This window comes from Labeo rohita, chromosome 9, assembly GCF_022985175.1.
Source record: "Labeo rohita strain BAU-BD-2019 chromosome 9, IGBB_LRoh.1.0, whole genome shotgun sequence".
NCBI classification, from domain to species: domain Eukaryota; kingdom Metazoa; phylum Chordata; class Actinopteri; order Cypriniformes; family Cyprinidae; genus Labeo; species Labeo rohita.
Window position 1 is genome coordinate 4,298,242 of NC_066877.1, and position 18,156 is coordinate 4,316,397.

The 18,156-nt window shown below is 36.0% G+C and overlaps 1 protein-coding gene across 1 annotated transcript in view; it reads left to right on the forward strand.

The window, feature by feature from the left end:
• LOC127171232 (secretin receptor) overlaps positions 1 to 16,782 on the forward strand; it is a 21,044-nt gene extending 4,262 nt beyond the window's left edge. Inside the window, exons 3-13 of the mRNA XM_051119745.1 lie at positions 2,559 to 2,654; positions 4,260 to 4,369; positions 4,606 to 4,715; positions 7,931 to 8,063; positions 8,171 to 8,324; positions 11,808 to 11,868; positions 12,092 to 12,161; positions 12,389 to 12,480; positions 12,670 to 12,808; positions 15,759 to 15,800; positions 16,006 to 16,782. Of these exons, the coding sequence (XP_050975702.1) occupies positions 2,559 to 2,654; positions 4,260 to 4,369; positions 4,606 to 4,715; positions 7,931 to 8,063; positions 8,171 to 8,324; positions 11,808 to 11,868; positions 12,092 to 12,161; positions 12,389 to 12,480; positions 12,670 to 12,808; positions 15,759 to 15,800; positions 16,006 to 16,158 (1,160 nt within the window). The 3' untranslated portion in view covers positions 16,159 to 16,782. The remainder of the gene's footprint in view (positions 1 to 2,558; positions 2,655 to 4,259; positions 4,370 to 4,605; positions 4,716 to 7,930; positions 8,064 to 8,170; positions 8,325 to 11,807; positions 11,869 to 12,091; positions 12,162 to 12,388; positions 12,481 to 12,669; positions 12,809 to 15,758; positions 15,801 to 16,005) is intronic.
• Positions 16,783 to 18,156: the final 1,374 nt, after the last annotated feature.

Here is an 18,156-nt window from a genome sequence, read left to right on the forward strand (position 1 = left end):
CGGGGTGAGCAGAGCTCATTTGCATTTAAAGGAACAATCCCTCAAAATGGGATGATTTTTGAGGGGAGCTCATTTTGACAAGGTAAAAAGTGTGTTGTTTTGCACAACCATTGAGATTTTTTAGCCAAAGTATATTATAGACTTTTCATTAAGACCCTAAAGAATTATATCAACTTGTGGAAAATGGGCATCCGATGACCCCTTTAAATTACTTTACAATAGCCAATGTGTGACCGCAAAACAAGCTGCTGTAAGGGTTTTGTTGGATAGCGGAGATAGAGAAAACTGCTAGTGGAAGTTTTGAGCCAATTTTCAGCTGAGTCTTATGACTGACCGGCAATCGGGTGGTTGGTTGAATTTCTGACATGGCAGCAAATTTGGTCACCCCTCGTGAGGATATCATCAAAGTCCCTTTTTGTTCACTCAGTGGCCATATTTGCAGCACCTCCAGGCAGCTATTCGAAGACCAAGTCCTCTCTAAATAAATGGGGGAATCCTAAAATCTCAAAAACTGCCTGCTGAACTAAATTTACATGTTCATTACATGAAATGAACTGCTCTATGAATGTTGTTGCTTCTGCTCAAAAAGTGTTAGACCAGTTAATGCGCATGTGCAGTCATAAGCACGAATCTCATGTTTTTTTTTTATTTTGCAATTTTTTGCAATTTTTGTGAGAGGACAGTTTAGATACGACAGGAAGCAAGTGGGACCATCAAAGCGCCAACACTCGGCCACTCTCAGCCCTATGGCAATAAAACTGACAGTGTGAACAGGCCTTAAGGTTGCACTCTGTAAGCAGAAATCCTTTCTCAAAATATTGTCTGTCCTTTACATACACAGGAAACAGTCAATACAGGCCTGTCAACACAGGCACATCACAATAACAGTACAACGCTGTACAGATCTCTTTTGCTGCTCGCAACCTCTCCTCTCTGTATTTCATTGTAGAAACAGAGAAACATTTACATCTCCACGCACCTTTTCCTGCCATTCATCAGACTGAGAGAGAGAGAGACAGCAAAAGGGGCAAAAGGAGCGACTGTGCCATTCATTAGAGAGAAAGACAGAAGAAGGAACAAGAGCAAAGAAGAATGCCAAAAGACTGCATTTGTTTGCAAACAACAGAGAGTTATAAAAAGCTTACCTGAAATCAAATGAAATACGAAAGCATTAGCTAAAATTGAAATAAAAATATTTCAAAATATAAATAAAACTACAATAGTCTATTTTATCTAATTTATGAATCCTAATTTGGAGACATAATTTGCGTAGGGATTTTTAAACATATTTTTGCCCACAGTTTTAATATTTTAGAGCATTGCTGAGAAATATTTGGTGTAGGATTTAGACCAAATGATAAAGAAACGGTGTGTAACACACTGAATTGAAGCTAAACTTTTGGTGTATACATACTTTAGTAGTATTTTCTTGTAAAACATATTCCAATAATCTTTCTTACCTAATTTCCATATTTTTCTCTCAGTGCTGGCATAACTAGGAAAAGGTATATTCATTTAAAAAAATTGTATTTTTTAAAATTTTGTATTTTACATGACTTTTCCAGAACTAGAAATTGTAAACACGTTTAAATCTATGCTACCTTATACATCCATCTATAAATAATTAGATTTTTTACTTGTTGTAGCTAATTTTAATGCTTTTTGTGTAAAATTATAAATCTTTGTAAGTCATCTTGATGCCCCTTTCGAAGTTTGCTGAAGCCCCCTAGTTGAAAGCCAGTGCACAAGATGTTGGATCATGGCTCACAGTCGCCATTCCAGTTCATCCCAAAGGTGTTCAGTGGGGTTTAAGTCTGGGTTTTGTGCAGGCCAGTCAAGTTCTTCTCCAGAGTCAGTAAACCATTTCTTAATAGGCCTTGCTTTGTGCAGAGATGCATTGCTATGCTGAAAATAGAACAGGTTGGCAGCACAGTTTTCTAGAGTTGTATTCTGTTGCGTTAGGATTTATCGTCACAGAAATGCAGGAGTCTAGCCAAACCTGTAATTTGAAGGTGGTGTTATTATTCCCAACTAGGCATTTATTTAACCAACTGCCAGTACAATCACTTGGTAGAGGCCTCTGTATGGTTGTATAAGCTGTCTTTGTACATAATGTGGCATTACAATTTTTTATTTTAAGCCTTAAAAATGTAATGATTTTATAACTTAGGAATTTGTAAAAATGGTACCCTCTGAAACATCACTTGGACTGCACAAGTTAACTAGTATCAAGATTGAGCATTGTTTGAACCAGAATAGACTTGAAATAAATGCTTTTACAAAATAAAAATCCTAAATGTGCAATCTAATTCACATTCACAATGAAGTTTATATGTTCTCAAACACCAATTCAGTTTGCAAAATATGATTTTCAAATGCATAACAAAATTTACATTCACAAAATTCAAATGCAAAGCACTGCTCACACATACACAAGCATGCACAAAACATTTTAAGGATTTTTATGTTTTAGTCCTTTAGTAGAGCAATAATTAGATATGCTTCTAGTTACCACCCTGTTCAGATTTGCTCTTAATTTTGTTGTACTCCACCTCCAGGTTGCAGTACTTTATGGGATGATCTGAACTGTTGGCCTCATGCTGAAGTGGGAGAGACTGTGTCGCGGCCATGCCCCAATTTCCTTCGGGTCAAAGGTCAGCTGCATCCTGGGTTTTCACAGACAAGCCTTCTGTCAAGTTCTGTCATGAAACTCTAAATTGGTCATTAACGCAAACTGATGATATTACGAGGTTTAAACTACTCAGCATGAGCTGACTGGCTCATGTTGGATACACAGCCAGTGAGCTTGCTGCTTTACATTTAAATGGATGGTTAGCCAGCAACCACTGCTTTGGGGCGTTTGAAATTTAATGCAAAACATGCCTCTGAAGACAATGTTTACACCCTGTTTGCGTTTCATCTTCTTTTAATGGCGACTTCCAAACTAAGCACTAGCATATAATGAAAGCATGCAAAGTGCATTTACTTTTGCATGACTTTTTCAGTGATACATGATTTCAGCTTTGTACTCCACCAGTTTAGCATTATATGTGTTTAGTTTGCGAACCGCCGTTAAAAGACGGAGATGAAACGCAAACAAGGTGTAAACGTTGTTTTCAGAGGCATGCTCTGCCCTAAATTTGACACACCGTAACGGTGCGTTTCCACTGGCACGTAGTGAGCGAAGCGAGCATTTTCCATTCATTCCTATGGAAGTTGATCGTAAATGCTCACGGGGTGCTTTAGGGGATTGAAAGCGGCATGGAGAAAATATTGAGAGCAGCTGAGAGTGTCAAAAAGGATGGGCATTCCTCAACGCTATGCAAATCACAAGCGAAAAACGCCGGCCGACAACCAATCGCTGTGAAAAGTAGACAAGGCAAGGTTTTTATGTATGTTACCGAGTGTTTTGCGGAACTGGTGGATTACTGAGCTGAAATCACGTATCACTGAACAAGTCATGCAAAAGTAAATGCACTTTGCATGCTTTTATTAAATGTGATGGCGCCCTAGATGGCACCAATAAAGTGTTCAGTTTGCGATCCACCGTTAAAAGAAGAAGATGAAATGCAAACAGAGCAAATAACCATTGTTTTGCTCTGCCCGTATATTCACGCCCCAAAGCAGTGGCATTGTAGCATTGCCAGCGACACTGAGCGCTGTAGTGGAAAAGCGCCATTATGATATTATCAAACTCTGTAGTGTTTATTGTGGTGGTAAAATATATAATGCAATGCAATACAATGATGATTGAGAGATATAAAGTAACAAATAAACTTTCCCCAGAAGCCTGATGGATCGTATTTAATACATTTTAACGTGATTTTTTTCTTAAACATATGTATGAATAATTAAGTAAACCTTAGTTGCTTTCAGTAAGATTGATCTTAATGTTTATATTGCAAAGATTTCATGGGAAATGAACTGCAACCTCAATGGGGATGTGTTTCACAATTGAATTAAAATGCCTTTTACTCACTAAAGAAGTCTGAACTAGCAATCAGATGATAGAAGGGATGTAGTAGATTGTGTACTGCAGGTTTTTCAGGAAAGTTTTGGTCATAAGAGACATTTATGTGTCAGATATGATAAAGCAGGCTTTATTTATAGAGTTAAAGAACAACACGAACCATATATGATTATGGACTTTTATAAAATATTTCACAATGAAGAGTACTCTGGGTGGTTCTCAGGAATAAACTGTTGGACAGGGCTGTAAATGTGCTGTCTGTTATTTGTCTCATGTCTGTTGTCCACAGGAGCTGTGATGAAAAACTGCACTGAAAACGGCTGGTCTGAAATCTTTCCCCCATACGAACTTGCCTGTGGCCATGGACTCAATGACAGCTTTCAAATTCCCACTGATTTGGTACTATAGAAAATCATATTACGTTTTATTTGTGTATTCATTCTCTTTTACAAAAATGAACAAACATTAAAGGACAGATTACAAGTTAAAGAAAGAAAAACAGTAAATGCATGTACCAGGGACAACAGCATAGCAATAGCTTCCCATCTTCGTTTCACTGAACCAGTAACACTGCTTTTATAAATGGTCTTATACATCTAAGTGCTGCATAATGTGAATTGATCCGTCTCTTCTAGGTGCTGGTCTCACATGAGTACTTCTTTTATGTGAAGATCATGTATTCTGCTGGATACGCCATCTCTCTGGTCTCACTCAGCATTGCCCTCACGGTGTTGTGTGTGTTCAGGTAACAGACTGTGTGTGTTTGCGTATGTGTGTGTATGTTTGATTATTACATTATGAACATATCAAGTGTACTAATAATACTGAGCAGCAAACAAAAAACATGCTATGCAGTTGCTAAGGTGTTCTTGGCAATAGTTAGGGCAATGCTAGGTAGTTGCTAGGCTCAGTGCTTACTGGTCCCAAGTAAAAAGAGTCTCCTCCTCCTAGTTTCAATAGATATTTTTCTATCCACCTATTTTAATATGCATTTTGAGATATTGCATTAAAAATGCTGAATGGAAATACCAATATGTCCATAAATTCTAAAAAATGCACAACTGAGTCTGATATTTTTTTTTTATCCGATAAGAAAACACATGCATAAACTAAAATGGAAACACATTTACAGAATAAATACCTTGATGTGCATAAAAAGAGTCATGTGACTTTGTGAGATGGGATGGCATAACTAGACTAACCAGTGCACCAATCTTATTGCATAACATCTCAAACATTGTTTTGGTTTATCTGAAATGACTGAGCCAAAGTCTGTCATCAAAGTTTTTTGGTATAATTACCTCTCCGAACTGTCTTTCATGACTGCATTTCAAAAAAGCATAGCTACATCCTGTGACATAAGACGTAGGTGTAGCGTAAGCTCCGGTGAGAATAGTCTTAAGAGAACTAATTTGTGTTTATAGCAAAGGAAAACCAGTCTCCACTCGGGTTATATCAGAATCCGCTGACATTTTTCTTTCCAAATTCTTGTTTTGTATTTCTAATTTGTGACCGGTGTTTTGTTTTGCTCTCTCCTCTGCAGTTCCACATTTGTCACTGTGTTCACCCACGTCCTACACTGTAAAAAACAATTTGTTGAGTCAACTTAAAATAATTTGTAACCTGGCTGCATTAAAATTTTCTGTTAAGTGGGTAACAAAAGCAGCAGGGTAACAAATTATTTTAAGCTGACTTAACAAATTGTGTTTTTTTATTTTACAGTGTACGTCATCCGCTGGAACGCCACTCATTCGTGAACACACATACAACAGTTAGCAGAACCTCAGTTCCAGAAAAGTTGGCACGTTTCGTGGAATGCCATAAAATCAAGAATATGTTATCTGCTCATTCTTCATAACCTTGGTTTAACCGACTAAAGTGCAAAGAAAACATTTCCAATGCTTTCAGTGGCTAACTTTTAATTTTATTTTGTAAATATGACCAAATTTTGATTTTAATGGCAGCAACACACTCCAAAAAAGTTGGGACAGAGGCCAAATAAAAGTGAAAGGGTTATAGAATTAAACTGTTCTGAAACAGTTCACTGTAAGCAGGTGAAATTGATATAGGTGAGGATGTCATGTCTGGGTATAAAAGGAGCATTTTTAGTCTTTGCAAGTGAAGTTAGATCATGGATCATCACTTTGTACCAAATTTCATGACAAAAGTGTCAAAAAAATCAAAAATCACATTTCTTAATAAAAAAAATCACAAAGAATTTAGGTCTTTCACCAACTACCACACATAATATTGTGAGAAGATTTAGAGAATCCAGAGAAATGTCAGTCTGTGTAGGGCAAGGCAAGATACCTCAGGTGAATGTGCATGACCTTTGAGCCCTCAGATGGCATTGCATAAGAAACCGTCATGTCTGCAGCTGCATCAATAAATGCAACTTGAATTTCTGTTACTCTAGCAGAAAGCCATACATCAGTTCTATGATTTTATCAAGCCAGATTGAACAACAATTTTGCTGGCAAAACTTAGTATCCTCAGTTCCCAAACAATAAAACATTGTAATTAAAAGGAACGTTGATGTGGCACATTGTTAAACATGCCTCTGTCCCAACTTTTTTTGGAGTGTGTTGCAGCCCTGAAAATCAAACTTTGATTATATTTACAAAATAAATTAAAAGTTGGCCACTGAAAACATTTTTTTTTTTTTGTACTTTAGTCAATTAAATAAAGGTTAAAGATAATGAACAGATAACATATTCCTGATTTTATGGCATTTCACGAAACGTCCCAACTTTTCTGGAATTGGGGTTGTATGGTTTATAAAGTTTTAAATATGGATATTTTTTACAAACGCATCAGTTCCCTTAAGAAGGCCTTTATTAACCCCCTGGAGCTGTGTGGAACACTTTTAATAATGGATTGATGCACTTTATTAGACTTTAAAATATCAACACCCATTTACTGCCATTATAAAGCTTAGAGGAGCCAGGCTATTTTTGAAAATAACTCTGATTGTATTTGTCTAAAAGAAGAAAGTCATATACATCTATAGGATGACTTGAGGGTGAGTAAATCATGGTGTAATTTTCAGTTTTGGGTGAACTGTCTCTTTAAATCCCTCCTTACACATAGTTAATTTGGAGATTCTGAGAAAATAAGTCAGAATTGTGAGATTAGAGAATTAAAAAAGGTAAAAAAAATGACCTTTTTTTTTTACATATGAGCATTAGATTATTTTGCCTGTTTTTATGCTACTGAAGAAAAATTATAACTACAGTCTCTTAGAGAAGTAACAAGCTGCATGATTTGAGATATCGTAAGTGTTCATAGATCAAACAGTGTGAGTCGAGTTGCTTTTTGAGATAGTGGAATACCTTTAAGTTTGCACAATACTGAGGATACTCACCTTAGCAAACACCACTAATGAAGAACAAAAACAACATATAGCAATATTACACTTACATAAACTTTCACATCAACAAAACGTAGGGAATTACAGTTCTTGTCAAACACATGTAAACCGTTCCATTAATTTTTAAAAGCAATACACAGTCAAGTTAGTATGCAGTTAGTGTGCAAATCCTTAAGCACAGAGAAACTCTCCTCCAGTGCTTGTTCTGTTAGTGATAACAATCGTAAATCACCCGAAAAGAAGTTAAAATTAAAATAGCTGTCATTCTGAGCGAGAACATGGAAGATGGAAAGTATCCCGACATCGTTGCAAATTTGTCTTGAGCCTAAACCGTCGCTCTGCTAAACTTTGTGACATCAGCCAAAGAATTCTGCAATTCGTGTTCCAAGTTCCATGCTGCAGTTACTTTGCACAGGCTGGCTTTGTGATGATAAAGATGTTACGCATGTATACGTTTACAGTACTTTTGGATAAGTGTAGTTTAGAAAAATCCAGCATGCCACACTGAATTAAACACAAATGTATTTACATGCGTTGTATGTTTTATTCGTTTAATTCTCTCTCCATCCCAACCCCCATCCCTCCTCCAGAAAGCTGCACTGCACTCGTAATTTTATCCACATGCAGCTTTTTTTGTCCTTCATCCTGAGAGCCATCTTCATCTTCGTCAGAGATGCTGCGCTGCGGTACTCACAGGAGTACTACCACTGCAACTCTCATCCGGTACACACACAATGCATGCACATAAACGCATTATATTCTACATATACATCATAAAGACATGTACAGATAAGCTCTCTGAGCTGATGTGTTTCCGGGGTTTCCCTCAGCCTGGCTGCAAAGTGGCACTGTTCCTGTCTAATTATTGCATCCTGGCAAATTACAGCTGGCTGCTGGTGGAAGGCCATTACCTGCACAGCCTCATTAACCTCTCACTGCGTTCACAGAAGAAACGCGTGCACTGGTACATCCTGCTTGGCTGGGGTAGGTTCCATTCTCCTGAAAGTATTATGGATAATGCTCATAGGGTAATGTTGATAGTTCATGTGATTTTCTGCACTCTTAAGGATAAAAGTTCTTTTGTTGGCATGAGTGGTTCCATAAAGAACCTTAAACATCTTTTGAACCTTTTCATTGCACAAAAGGTTCTATAGATGTTCTTTCAAATGGCTCTTTGAAGACTTTTCACTAGAAAGTTCTTTGGGGAACCAAAAATCGGTCTTCTGTGGCATCTTCTATGCAAAACCCTCTTTTGGAAAACTTTCTTTTTAAGAGTGTGTGGTTTCTCTGCTAGGACACCTATGTGAAATTCAGAAGATTTGATGTCAGACATCCACTAAAACAATCACCAGAGTACCAACTGATTTACAGTCACTGAGATATGAGAAAAGCTCTGGTAACGGTTAGCACAAGTGACATTTGCCATGATATTTCGTTATGTAATTCAGTGAAATGAGGACATTTTTAAGTGTGGCTTAAGTGTTCAGGTACTTTCTGAGGTAACTGTAAAACATTCTGTTCTTTTGCTACAGAATAAGCTCCCAAAATGATGAACGAAGAAGAGTCTTTGGTTGAATGTTCTAGTGTTTATGATCCCACTGATTTCCATTACATACAGAACTGTAATATATGATATATTGCCCTATATCAGAAAGTGGTATTGGCGTGTGTGTTACTGATATAAGACAATATATCTTTTCCACATATGTACATTCTCTGGGTAGATAAACTTATATGTTTATAACATATATGCAATCCCCACAGTAAAATCTGATTATGTACATATGTAAATATTTATATGATGATTTTTTAGTGACCATGTATGTCATATATACCATATATTTTGCAACTGTCATGTCATAAAATGTCATATCTGCAGAATCTGCAGTTCATTTTTTCCCCAAAATAAAAGGGATCTTACAAAATGCATGTTGTTTTTTTAGTACTGCTCTGAATAAGATATTTCACATGATACCTGAATGTTGTCCTCAGTGTGAAAAGATGGATCTCAAAATCATACAGTCATTGCTGGAAAGGGTTCAAATATACAAAAATGCTGAAAAACCAAAGAAACTGTGAGACTTGAAGGATTTTTCTGAATAACAGTAGGCAGTTTAACTGTTCAGGACAAACAAGGGACTCATGAACAACTATCACTAAACAAACAAACAAAAAACACAGCTGTGGATCATTCAGGTAACACAGTATTAAGAATGTATGTAAACTTTCGAATGGGGTCATTTTTATAAATTCAACTATTATTTTCTTTTGTAGACTATATGTAAACATCTTTAATGTGAAATATCTTATTCAGGTCAGTACTAAATAAAAAATAACATGCATTTTGTGTGATCCCTCTTATTTTGGTAAAATTTTGCAGATTTTACAAGGTGTATGTAAACTTTTGACTTCAACTGACTTTAAAAAATACCCTGCAATTGTACTTTTAGTATACAAAATTGGTATGTTCAAAATCTGCTAAACTAATTTTGTGCTTAATGCAGTTAATTTGTGCAGAAGTAGTGCTGAGGTCCAACTGAAAATATACTTCAGCATATTTGATTGTGCTAAAGTGGAACTATTGCAAGTATACTTCAGGCACACTAATATCTTGCATTTGAAGACTTATATTATACAGGGATCATACAGTCCTCATCAACAGTGATATTTAAACACATTTTAGGCATAATATTAAGAAAAGTGCATTGTGCAATAAAAAAAAAATAATCTCCAAATAAAGGTTAATTATAATTTTATATCAGTAAGTCTTCAGTGATATGCCAATAAACATGTTAATAGATTTGAAGTATACTTAGTATGAAATAAATGTATTTTAAATCAGTTATGGCATAGGCATTGGCATCGCCACTGGTGGTGCGAGGACCTTATTGGAATTGCTCAGTTTCTTCTTCTTCTTCTTCTTCTCCAGGGCCTAAACATGCTCGACAACTCATGAAACAAAAAAAGTGGTGAAAATGTATATCTGATATGGGTTTCAGAAGTGGGTGTGGCAAAATGGCTCAATAGTGCCACCTATACAATTTCAACGAAGTGCCCCTTGAGCTATGTTTCACATAAATATCCGAAATTCGGCAGACACATGTAACACAGCAATACCCAACAGGACGTCTGTTCTTTTTAATTTTCTCGCCAAGTTTTTTTTGCCATTTTCAAGCGTTGTGTTTAAACGAACTCCTCCTAGAGATGTAAACAGATCAACACCAAATTCGGTGAGTGTAATCTAATGCCCTTTGTGATGTTAAATTGTGAAGATCTTGAGTTTTCGTTAAAGGGCGTGTCCGTGGCGGCCTAACAAACTTCGATATTTCACCATGACACAGGAAGTTGTTATTCAGTTAAAGTCATAATGCCTCCTGCTGGCAACAGGAAGTGACGTTTTATGCTGTAACAAACTTCTCATAGAGATTTAATTACATTAACATTTTATTTGGTCAGTCTAATCTAAAAGCCTTTGCAATGTTAAATTGCCAAGATCTTGAGTTTTTGTTAAAGAGCGTGTCAATGTTGCCCCGACAAAGTTTAATGTTTCGCCATGGAAAAAGTAGTTGTTGTAACTCAACTTTACAATGTCCAATCTGCCCCAAACTTCACACATTCGACAAGAGTCCCAGTCTGAACCCATTTATGCCAACACAACACAACATAATAATCATAATCATAATAATCATAGCGCCACCTGCTGGCAACAGGGAATGACTTGTTTTACACTAATTTAACATGCAATGTCCAATCTGCAACAAACTTCACATGTTTAGTAAGAGTTCTGGCCTGAAGACATCTAAAGGCCAATATTCAGTTATAATTAAAGCACCACCTGTTGGTGACAGGATATGTCATGCTTTACACTAATTTAACATACCATGTTCAATCTGCACCAAACTTCATGTTTGATAAAAGTCCTGGCCTGAAGACATCTACATGCCTATATTCAGTTATAGTCATAGCGCCATCAGCTGGCAGCAGGAAGTTTGGCACGTATAATCGACTGACATATTCCTTCTATTCAATGCATATTGCTCACTGTTCGCTGTTTTCCTAATACCACCGGGTGGCGGTGAGCCCGGGTGCAATGGTCCTTTCAATGCTGCTTGCAGCTTTAATATTTTATTTATTTTTTTACTAGCGATGTCTTTCATATTTACTTAAATAATATCAACATCTATTAACTTGTTTGGATAAGACAATATATTTCATATATGGAATTTTAATATATGTACATAAATAACATTTGCATATTGGGACAAAAAAAAAAAAAATGGAAGTCAATGGGATCAGGAACTTTATGGTTATCAAAACGCAGATTTCTTCTATTTGGTTAGAGTTGAGCATCCAACATACAGTTTCACTGGTCAGAATTCATGCAAACTTGAACAGTACAAGACAAAATAAATTTGCATAAGCACAAATGGAACTGAATGGAATGCAGTAATAATTTTGTTCTAACAGGGATCCCAATGCTCATCATTATTAGCTGGAGTTTGGCCAAATATCTGCACCAGGATGAAGGGTACGTTCACACACACCGAAACATCGGTTTCAGAGTGGGTAAAGTTGTAAGTTAGTCTCTTTTAAGCATAGTCTGATCTCTCAAAGGACTTTCTTTGTTTATACCAACCTTCTTTGGACAACACAAGATTATTTATTATATTTGTATTATATAAGAGAGGCTATTTTAAACCAGCGAGGCTTTGCATGAGAACACACAGTATGTTGTGTATGTGTGTTGTCAGATGCTGGGAGACGAGAGATCATGGCTGGATATGGTGGATACTGCGAGTACCAGTCATCATTTTTATCACAGTAAGCAAACTTTCCAGTTCAATTTTGATTCGTCCAGCTTCGGGACAGTTTGTTCAGATATAAATGGTGTTTTTACTTTCAAATGGCTGTGCTTATAATTTTTTTTTAAATATATTATTCATAATACTGTCCTGTTTTTGAAAATATCCAACAGTCTATAGAACAATGATTAGCCTTTTCAATTATCTTATCTTCAATTGTCAATTATTAAGGGTTATGTTTTTCAGGTAAACATGCTGTTTTTTCTGAGTATTATTCGGACATTAGTGGCAAAACTGAAAGCTCCTGATATGCATGGAAATGAAATTAATCATCACAGGTGAGACAAAATAACATGTTTGAGGTAACAAACAGAATTGCAAAAATAATGACTGTGACAAAAAAATAATATGCATTTAATGGAAAGTCATTTTTAACACTCCAGTTTAACAGTTTTATATGATTAAAAATAAATGAGCGTGTAAAACAGACACACAACTCCTAATCATCCTGTTTTTTTATGTTGTAGGAAGCTGGCGAAATCTACATTTCTCTTAGTGTCACTGTTTGGGCTCCAGTATGTGCTTTTTGCCTTCTTCCCTGATAGAGTGAGCGTGCTAACCTTCAAAATCTGGAACGTCATTGAGCTAGCATTAGCATCCACACAGGTGATGATATACAAATCAACATCTCTCTTTCATACACACACAGGAACAGTCACAGCAAATGTATTTGTATGGTGCTTTTCACAATACTCATTATTTCAAAGTACAGTTGCAATCAAAATTATTCAACCCCCTTAAACTGCAAGACACTTTGCTGCAGAGAACAAAATTTTGTGAAACCAATTCAGTGAAAGCATCAGTACACTTTTGGAGAAGGATTATTAATACAATTACAATTAATAATGAAAAAAAAAAAAAAAATGGCTCTGAACATTCATGTTCAAAATTATTCAACCCCCAAACTAAAATTTGGTGCAGAATCTTTTATTCTTTAAAACCACCAATAAACGCTGCTTGTAAGTGCTAAGAAGCTTCTGTCACCTCTCTACTGCAATCTTGGTCCATTCCTCGCCTGAATAAGCTTTCAGATCACTGGTAATCTTTGATTTTCACATTGCCACAGCTTTCTTCGAATTCAACCAAATATTTTCAATGAGAATTAAATCTGGAGACCGAACAGGCCACTCAAGAACATTCTATGACTGATCCCTGAACAAAGCATAAGTAGATTTGGATGTGTACTTTGGGAAAATCCATTGATCATCAGCTTCAGCCTTTGTACCAAAGACATCACAATTCTTGCCAAAATGGCCTGATACTTTAAAGAATCCATGATGTCTTTCATGCGGCCATGTTTTCTACTTCCTGCTACAGTAAAACAACCCCATAACAAGACTGATCCACCTCCACGTTTGATGATGTAGATGGTGTTCTTCTGCTTATAAGCTTTGACTTTTTTCTGCACAAGATACACTGCTGATCGACAGGCCCCAAAAGTTCCAGTTTGGTCACATCACTCCATAAAACATTCTTCCAGAACTCCACAAGTCTTTCCAAATTAAGTTTAGCATGTTCAAGTCGGCCTTTTTGTTCTGCTTGGTCAAGAGTGGTATTTGGCAAGATGCCTCAACATGAAGGTCATACTTGTCTTGTGTTCATCTTATATTCTGCATTGAAATGTTGTTCCTCCTTTCGTTGGGTCATCTTGCGAGAAGGGTCTGGCTGCAGACTTGCACTTGCACTCTCAGACTTGAATTCTCAGACTTGCACTCTCAGACATCAGCACTTCCACAAGTGATGTCACTTGCAGTCTTTTTAATTTAATTTAATTTAATTTAATTTATTTATTGTTTTTTAAATAAAAAAAAGTAAAATGTTGAGAGATTTGATTAACAAAAAAAATAATAAATAAATTAAATTAAATTAAAAAATAAAAAGGTCACTTGTGGAATCGCTGGTGTCTGATCTTGCAAGTCTGAAAGTGCAAGTGCAAGTCTTCAGCCAGGCCCTATTGGGCATCTTGCAAGTCTTTGGTTGTGCATTGCAGGTTTTTCTTAGTTGCTCTTATCAAACATTTTATGATATTGAGCTTTATTTGTTCAGGGTTTTCTGGTACAGCACACTTTAATCCAAGGCTGCCAGCTGTGTCTCTAGGAACTTTTATTGTCTTGGGAATCTTCATGTAGCCTTAGACTTTCTAATGTAATAAAACTATTTCTTCTCTATAGCTTTTTGTGAGAGCTTTGTTGACTTTACCATATTTGCTTCTCAGCTTCAGCACATGCATGGGCTAAATCAGGGGTGCCCAAACTTGGTCCTGGAGGGCCGGTGTCTTGAGTTTAGAGTTTAGCTCCAACACTGGACAGAGAGGCTAAACTCTGCAGGACACCAGCCCTCCAGGACCGCATTTGGGCACCCCTGGGCTAAATGTTTGTATGTATATATAACACCACAGGCTCATTCATTTTTTTTTTTTTTTTTGAGATTTTAAAGGCTTAATTGTGTTTTAAGACAATTTTGTTCCCTACCATAAAAATAAGTGACTTCAAACTGCAATGCTGAATAGGGGTTAAATAATTGTGACATAGCTATATTATGAAAAAATCCTCATTTCATTATATATTGACAGTATCACTTTTAATATACCGGTAAACTGTTGCAGATGCAATTTTTATAAAGACCTGGATCTTCAGAAAAGTGTTTATTTGTAAAGTACTGCAGTATCTGGGAGGTTGAATAATTTCGATTGCAACTGTAGCTTTACAGAATTTCATGACGTTAATGTTTTTAAAATCCTCACACTTTATGGCACATTTAGCAGATTAGAGCTGACCAACAATATAATTTACATTTTGCGACAATAAAAGCAAGCATATATATGTATGTTATAAGTATATAAGTATACTGTATATATGCAGATAAACATTTTATATACATCTGCATACTGTATATACATCTTGTGACAAATAAATCTTGCAGTTGGTATTTGCTGTATAGAGTACCCTACTGTATATCTCTTTACATGAGTACAGTGTATTTAGCTGATATACTTACGTATCCAACTTTGTATAAAGAGCTGGGTGATAATATTGCAAAAGAAAACAGACAGTTGTGATTTGTTATGCAACATATATTGCTTTATGTGAGTGTGCAGTATGCAGATTATTTTGGATTTAATATATATCCAACTTTATATATAAAGCTCTACGATAATACGGTTTACATTTTTGTGTGAACATAATCAGTCATGTAGCTGAGAATTGCTGCATTGTATATATTGCTATACAGTATGCGGATAAAGTTAGATTCATTATATATTCAAGTTTATATAGAGAGCTATGCGATAATACAGTTTACATTTTTGCTGTGATATAAACAATTATGCAGCTGAGGTTTGCTAAATAGTATATTTTGCATTATGCGATTGTACAGTGTGTGTGCGCAGATACATTCGGTTGCACTCTATACACTTCATGAACAACAAAAATGAAAAACAATAATGAATCCCAAACATTGCATATTACATTTATTTTGTTATTTATGTTCTCTTTGGCTTTATAAAATTATCCTTCGTTGCCTTTTGCTCTGTTTCATGTTGCGTTTGCTATTACAGGGCTTTATTGTGGCACTGCTGTACTGTTTTTTGAATGGAGAGGTGAGTAGATCAAAAAAAATTGAAATTTGAATCAAATTATCTTAGATTATGCTTTCCGGACCGAGTTTAATTCATCATACATTTCCTGTACATTTTAGACACACTTGTCATTATTGGATCCCACTCTAGGCCTAAGGAGCAAGACGGTTCTGTTTTATGTTTCACTGGTAAACCTTAACAACTATTGACCTTTAACTTTCAACAGGTACAATATGAAGTCCATAGACGGTGGAGACGGTGGCGTCTGAAGCAGCGTTTCCATGGTGATCCCAGGGTGCATAACGGCTCCCTGAGTAACAGTGGCCTGCCGCTGACACAGGTCTCACTGCTGACACGTCCCAGCACACAGATCACCTGAGCACCTCAGATCACAAGCACAAGACTCATGCCACAATCCAACAGCTAACATCATTAAAACGCACAGTCCATTTAAAACTACACAATCCCTCCGATTAACTAAAACAACAGCTGTTAGCTGTCTGACACTCTCAAGCAGAAAAGCTTATGGCCATAACAAACTGACAGTTTATGAGGATGATTGTATTTGTCTTGTAGCTGCCTGTTCTTGTAGATTTTTCTGAACCAAATGCGTGTATGAAGTGAAAAGTAAATTAATATGTATGAGAAAACATCAATATTTGGTAATGACAGCACAACATGTGATACTCTTTTATGATGATGAGTTGAGGAATTTAATTTTCTTTGATCTTGTGTGTGTTTCAGACTGCAAAAAAGACTCAATACTGCAAGAGTATTTGACTTAAAGGGTTAGTTCTCCCAAAAATGAAAATACTGTCATTAATTACTCGTCCTAGTGTCGTTTCAAACCCGTAGAACCTTTGTTCTTCTTTGGAACGCGTGTCGAAGACAAGTCGTTATTTTTGCTTTCTTTGCATGCAAAAAGTATTCATGTAGCTTCATAACAGTAAATTTAGATTTATTCTTAGCCTTTAGACTAAATTGCCATTTAGTTTTGGTCATATTTTAGTCATCTGGATTGTTTTATTTTTAGTCTAGTTTTAGTCGACTAAATATCACAAGATTTTAGTTGACGAAATTTACAGTAGATTTAGTCAGCTAAAATTTAATGGGTTTATTTACAGTGTAATGAATTCATTATATAGATGACCAAACTTATTGTATAGGTTTGATATTAAGGTTTTAACATGAGTAATTAACTGACGGGACACGCAACATGACTTTATATTAATTAAATAAAACCACTTCTTATAAAGAAACAAGAACATGGTTTTCTTTTCAATTAAATGCCAATGGTTATATAGGCTAATTATGCATAATAAATGTTTACCACATTCTTCATTCTTTCAAGCAGACATATTTATTTATATAAACAAATTCAGATTAATCTGTATTAGGGTTACTAAAGTGATTCAGTCAAGAGCAGTGAGTGATTTTCTGTCTTTCTTTTGTTGCTTTATTAACATCAGTGCCACAAACAATAGCAACTAAATTAGGATACTGTCCCTTTAAAACCGAATGCACGGATGCAATGTACTGATAAACGTCCTATAGTGGTGTGTTTAAGTCATGTCGGATAGATCGTATTTACGAGCTGAATGCACATGAACGCCACCACAAAGTCATTATTATGAGTGGGAAACTTGAAATTTTCTTTAAGCCCCGAGTTTCCGAGTTGGGGGCGTGTCAGTGGAAAAACGTGTTGGATGCAATGGACGTAGCTAAAGACAATAGATATGCAGTGTCTATACTGACGGTAAATTTGTTGAAATTAATAAAATAATTATTTTTTATAATGTGCAGTAAAACTATATAAGCTACATATACAAAATATTATATTATTGTACAATTACCATTTTATGTAGAAAAGGTAAATCGCCATGTTGTTCCGACCAAAGTGACTTCAATGCACCTGACATTGTAATGACGACTTGTCAGCTCATAAGTACGCAGCATAGTCTCCCAAGTGTTTACATTTACCTAAGACGTAACCAAGTGTGCCTACTGAAGCAATGCCCTATTTTGGAGTTCCTACCCCCATTTGAAGATCTCTAGGCTGCAGTTATACTCTTCTCCATATGTCTGCTCTTCTCTTACTCCCAGAAATTGACATTTTTTAACATTTTATGAGACGCGCAGCAAATGTATGCTAGCTTATGTCCCGCCGGATAGATCAATAGGCTATGATTTACGTGAATACTCATCAAAACAGACAATTCAACATCTTTTTGTGTGTATTTCTCCATTCATGCCATGCAAAAGAGTACTCATGCGCTGTGTCTGCGCTCAAAAAACTGGACTGAATTGAGTTCTCTTTTGCGTCATCAAATTTATTCGTATGTCCAAGTATGTATAACTGGAGACTGGAGTTCTCCAA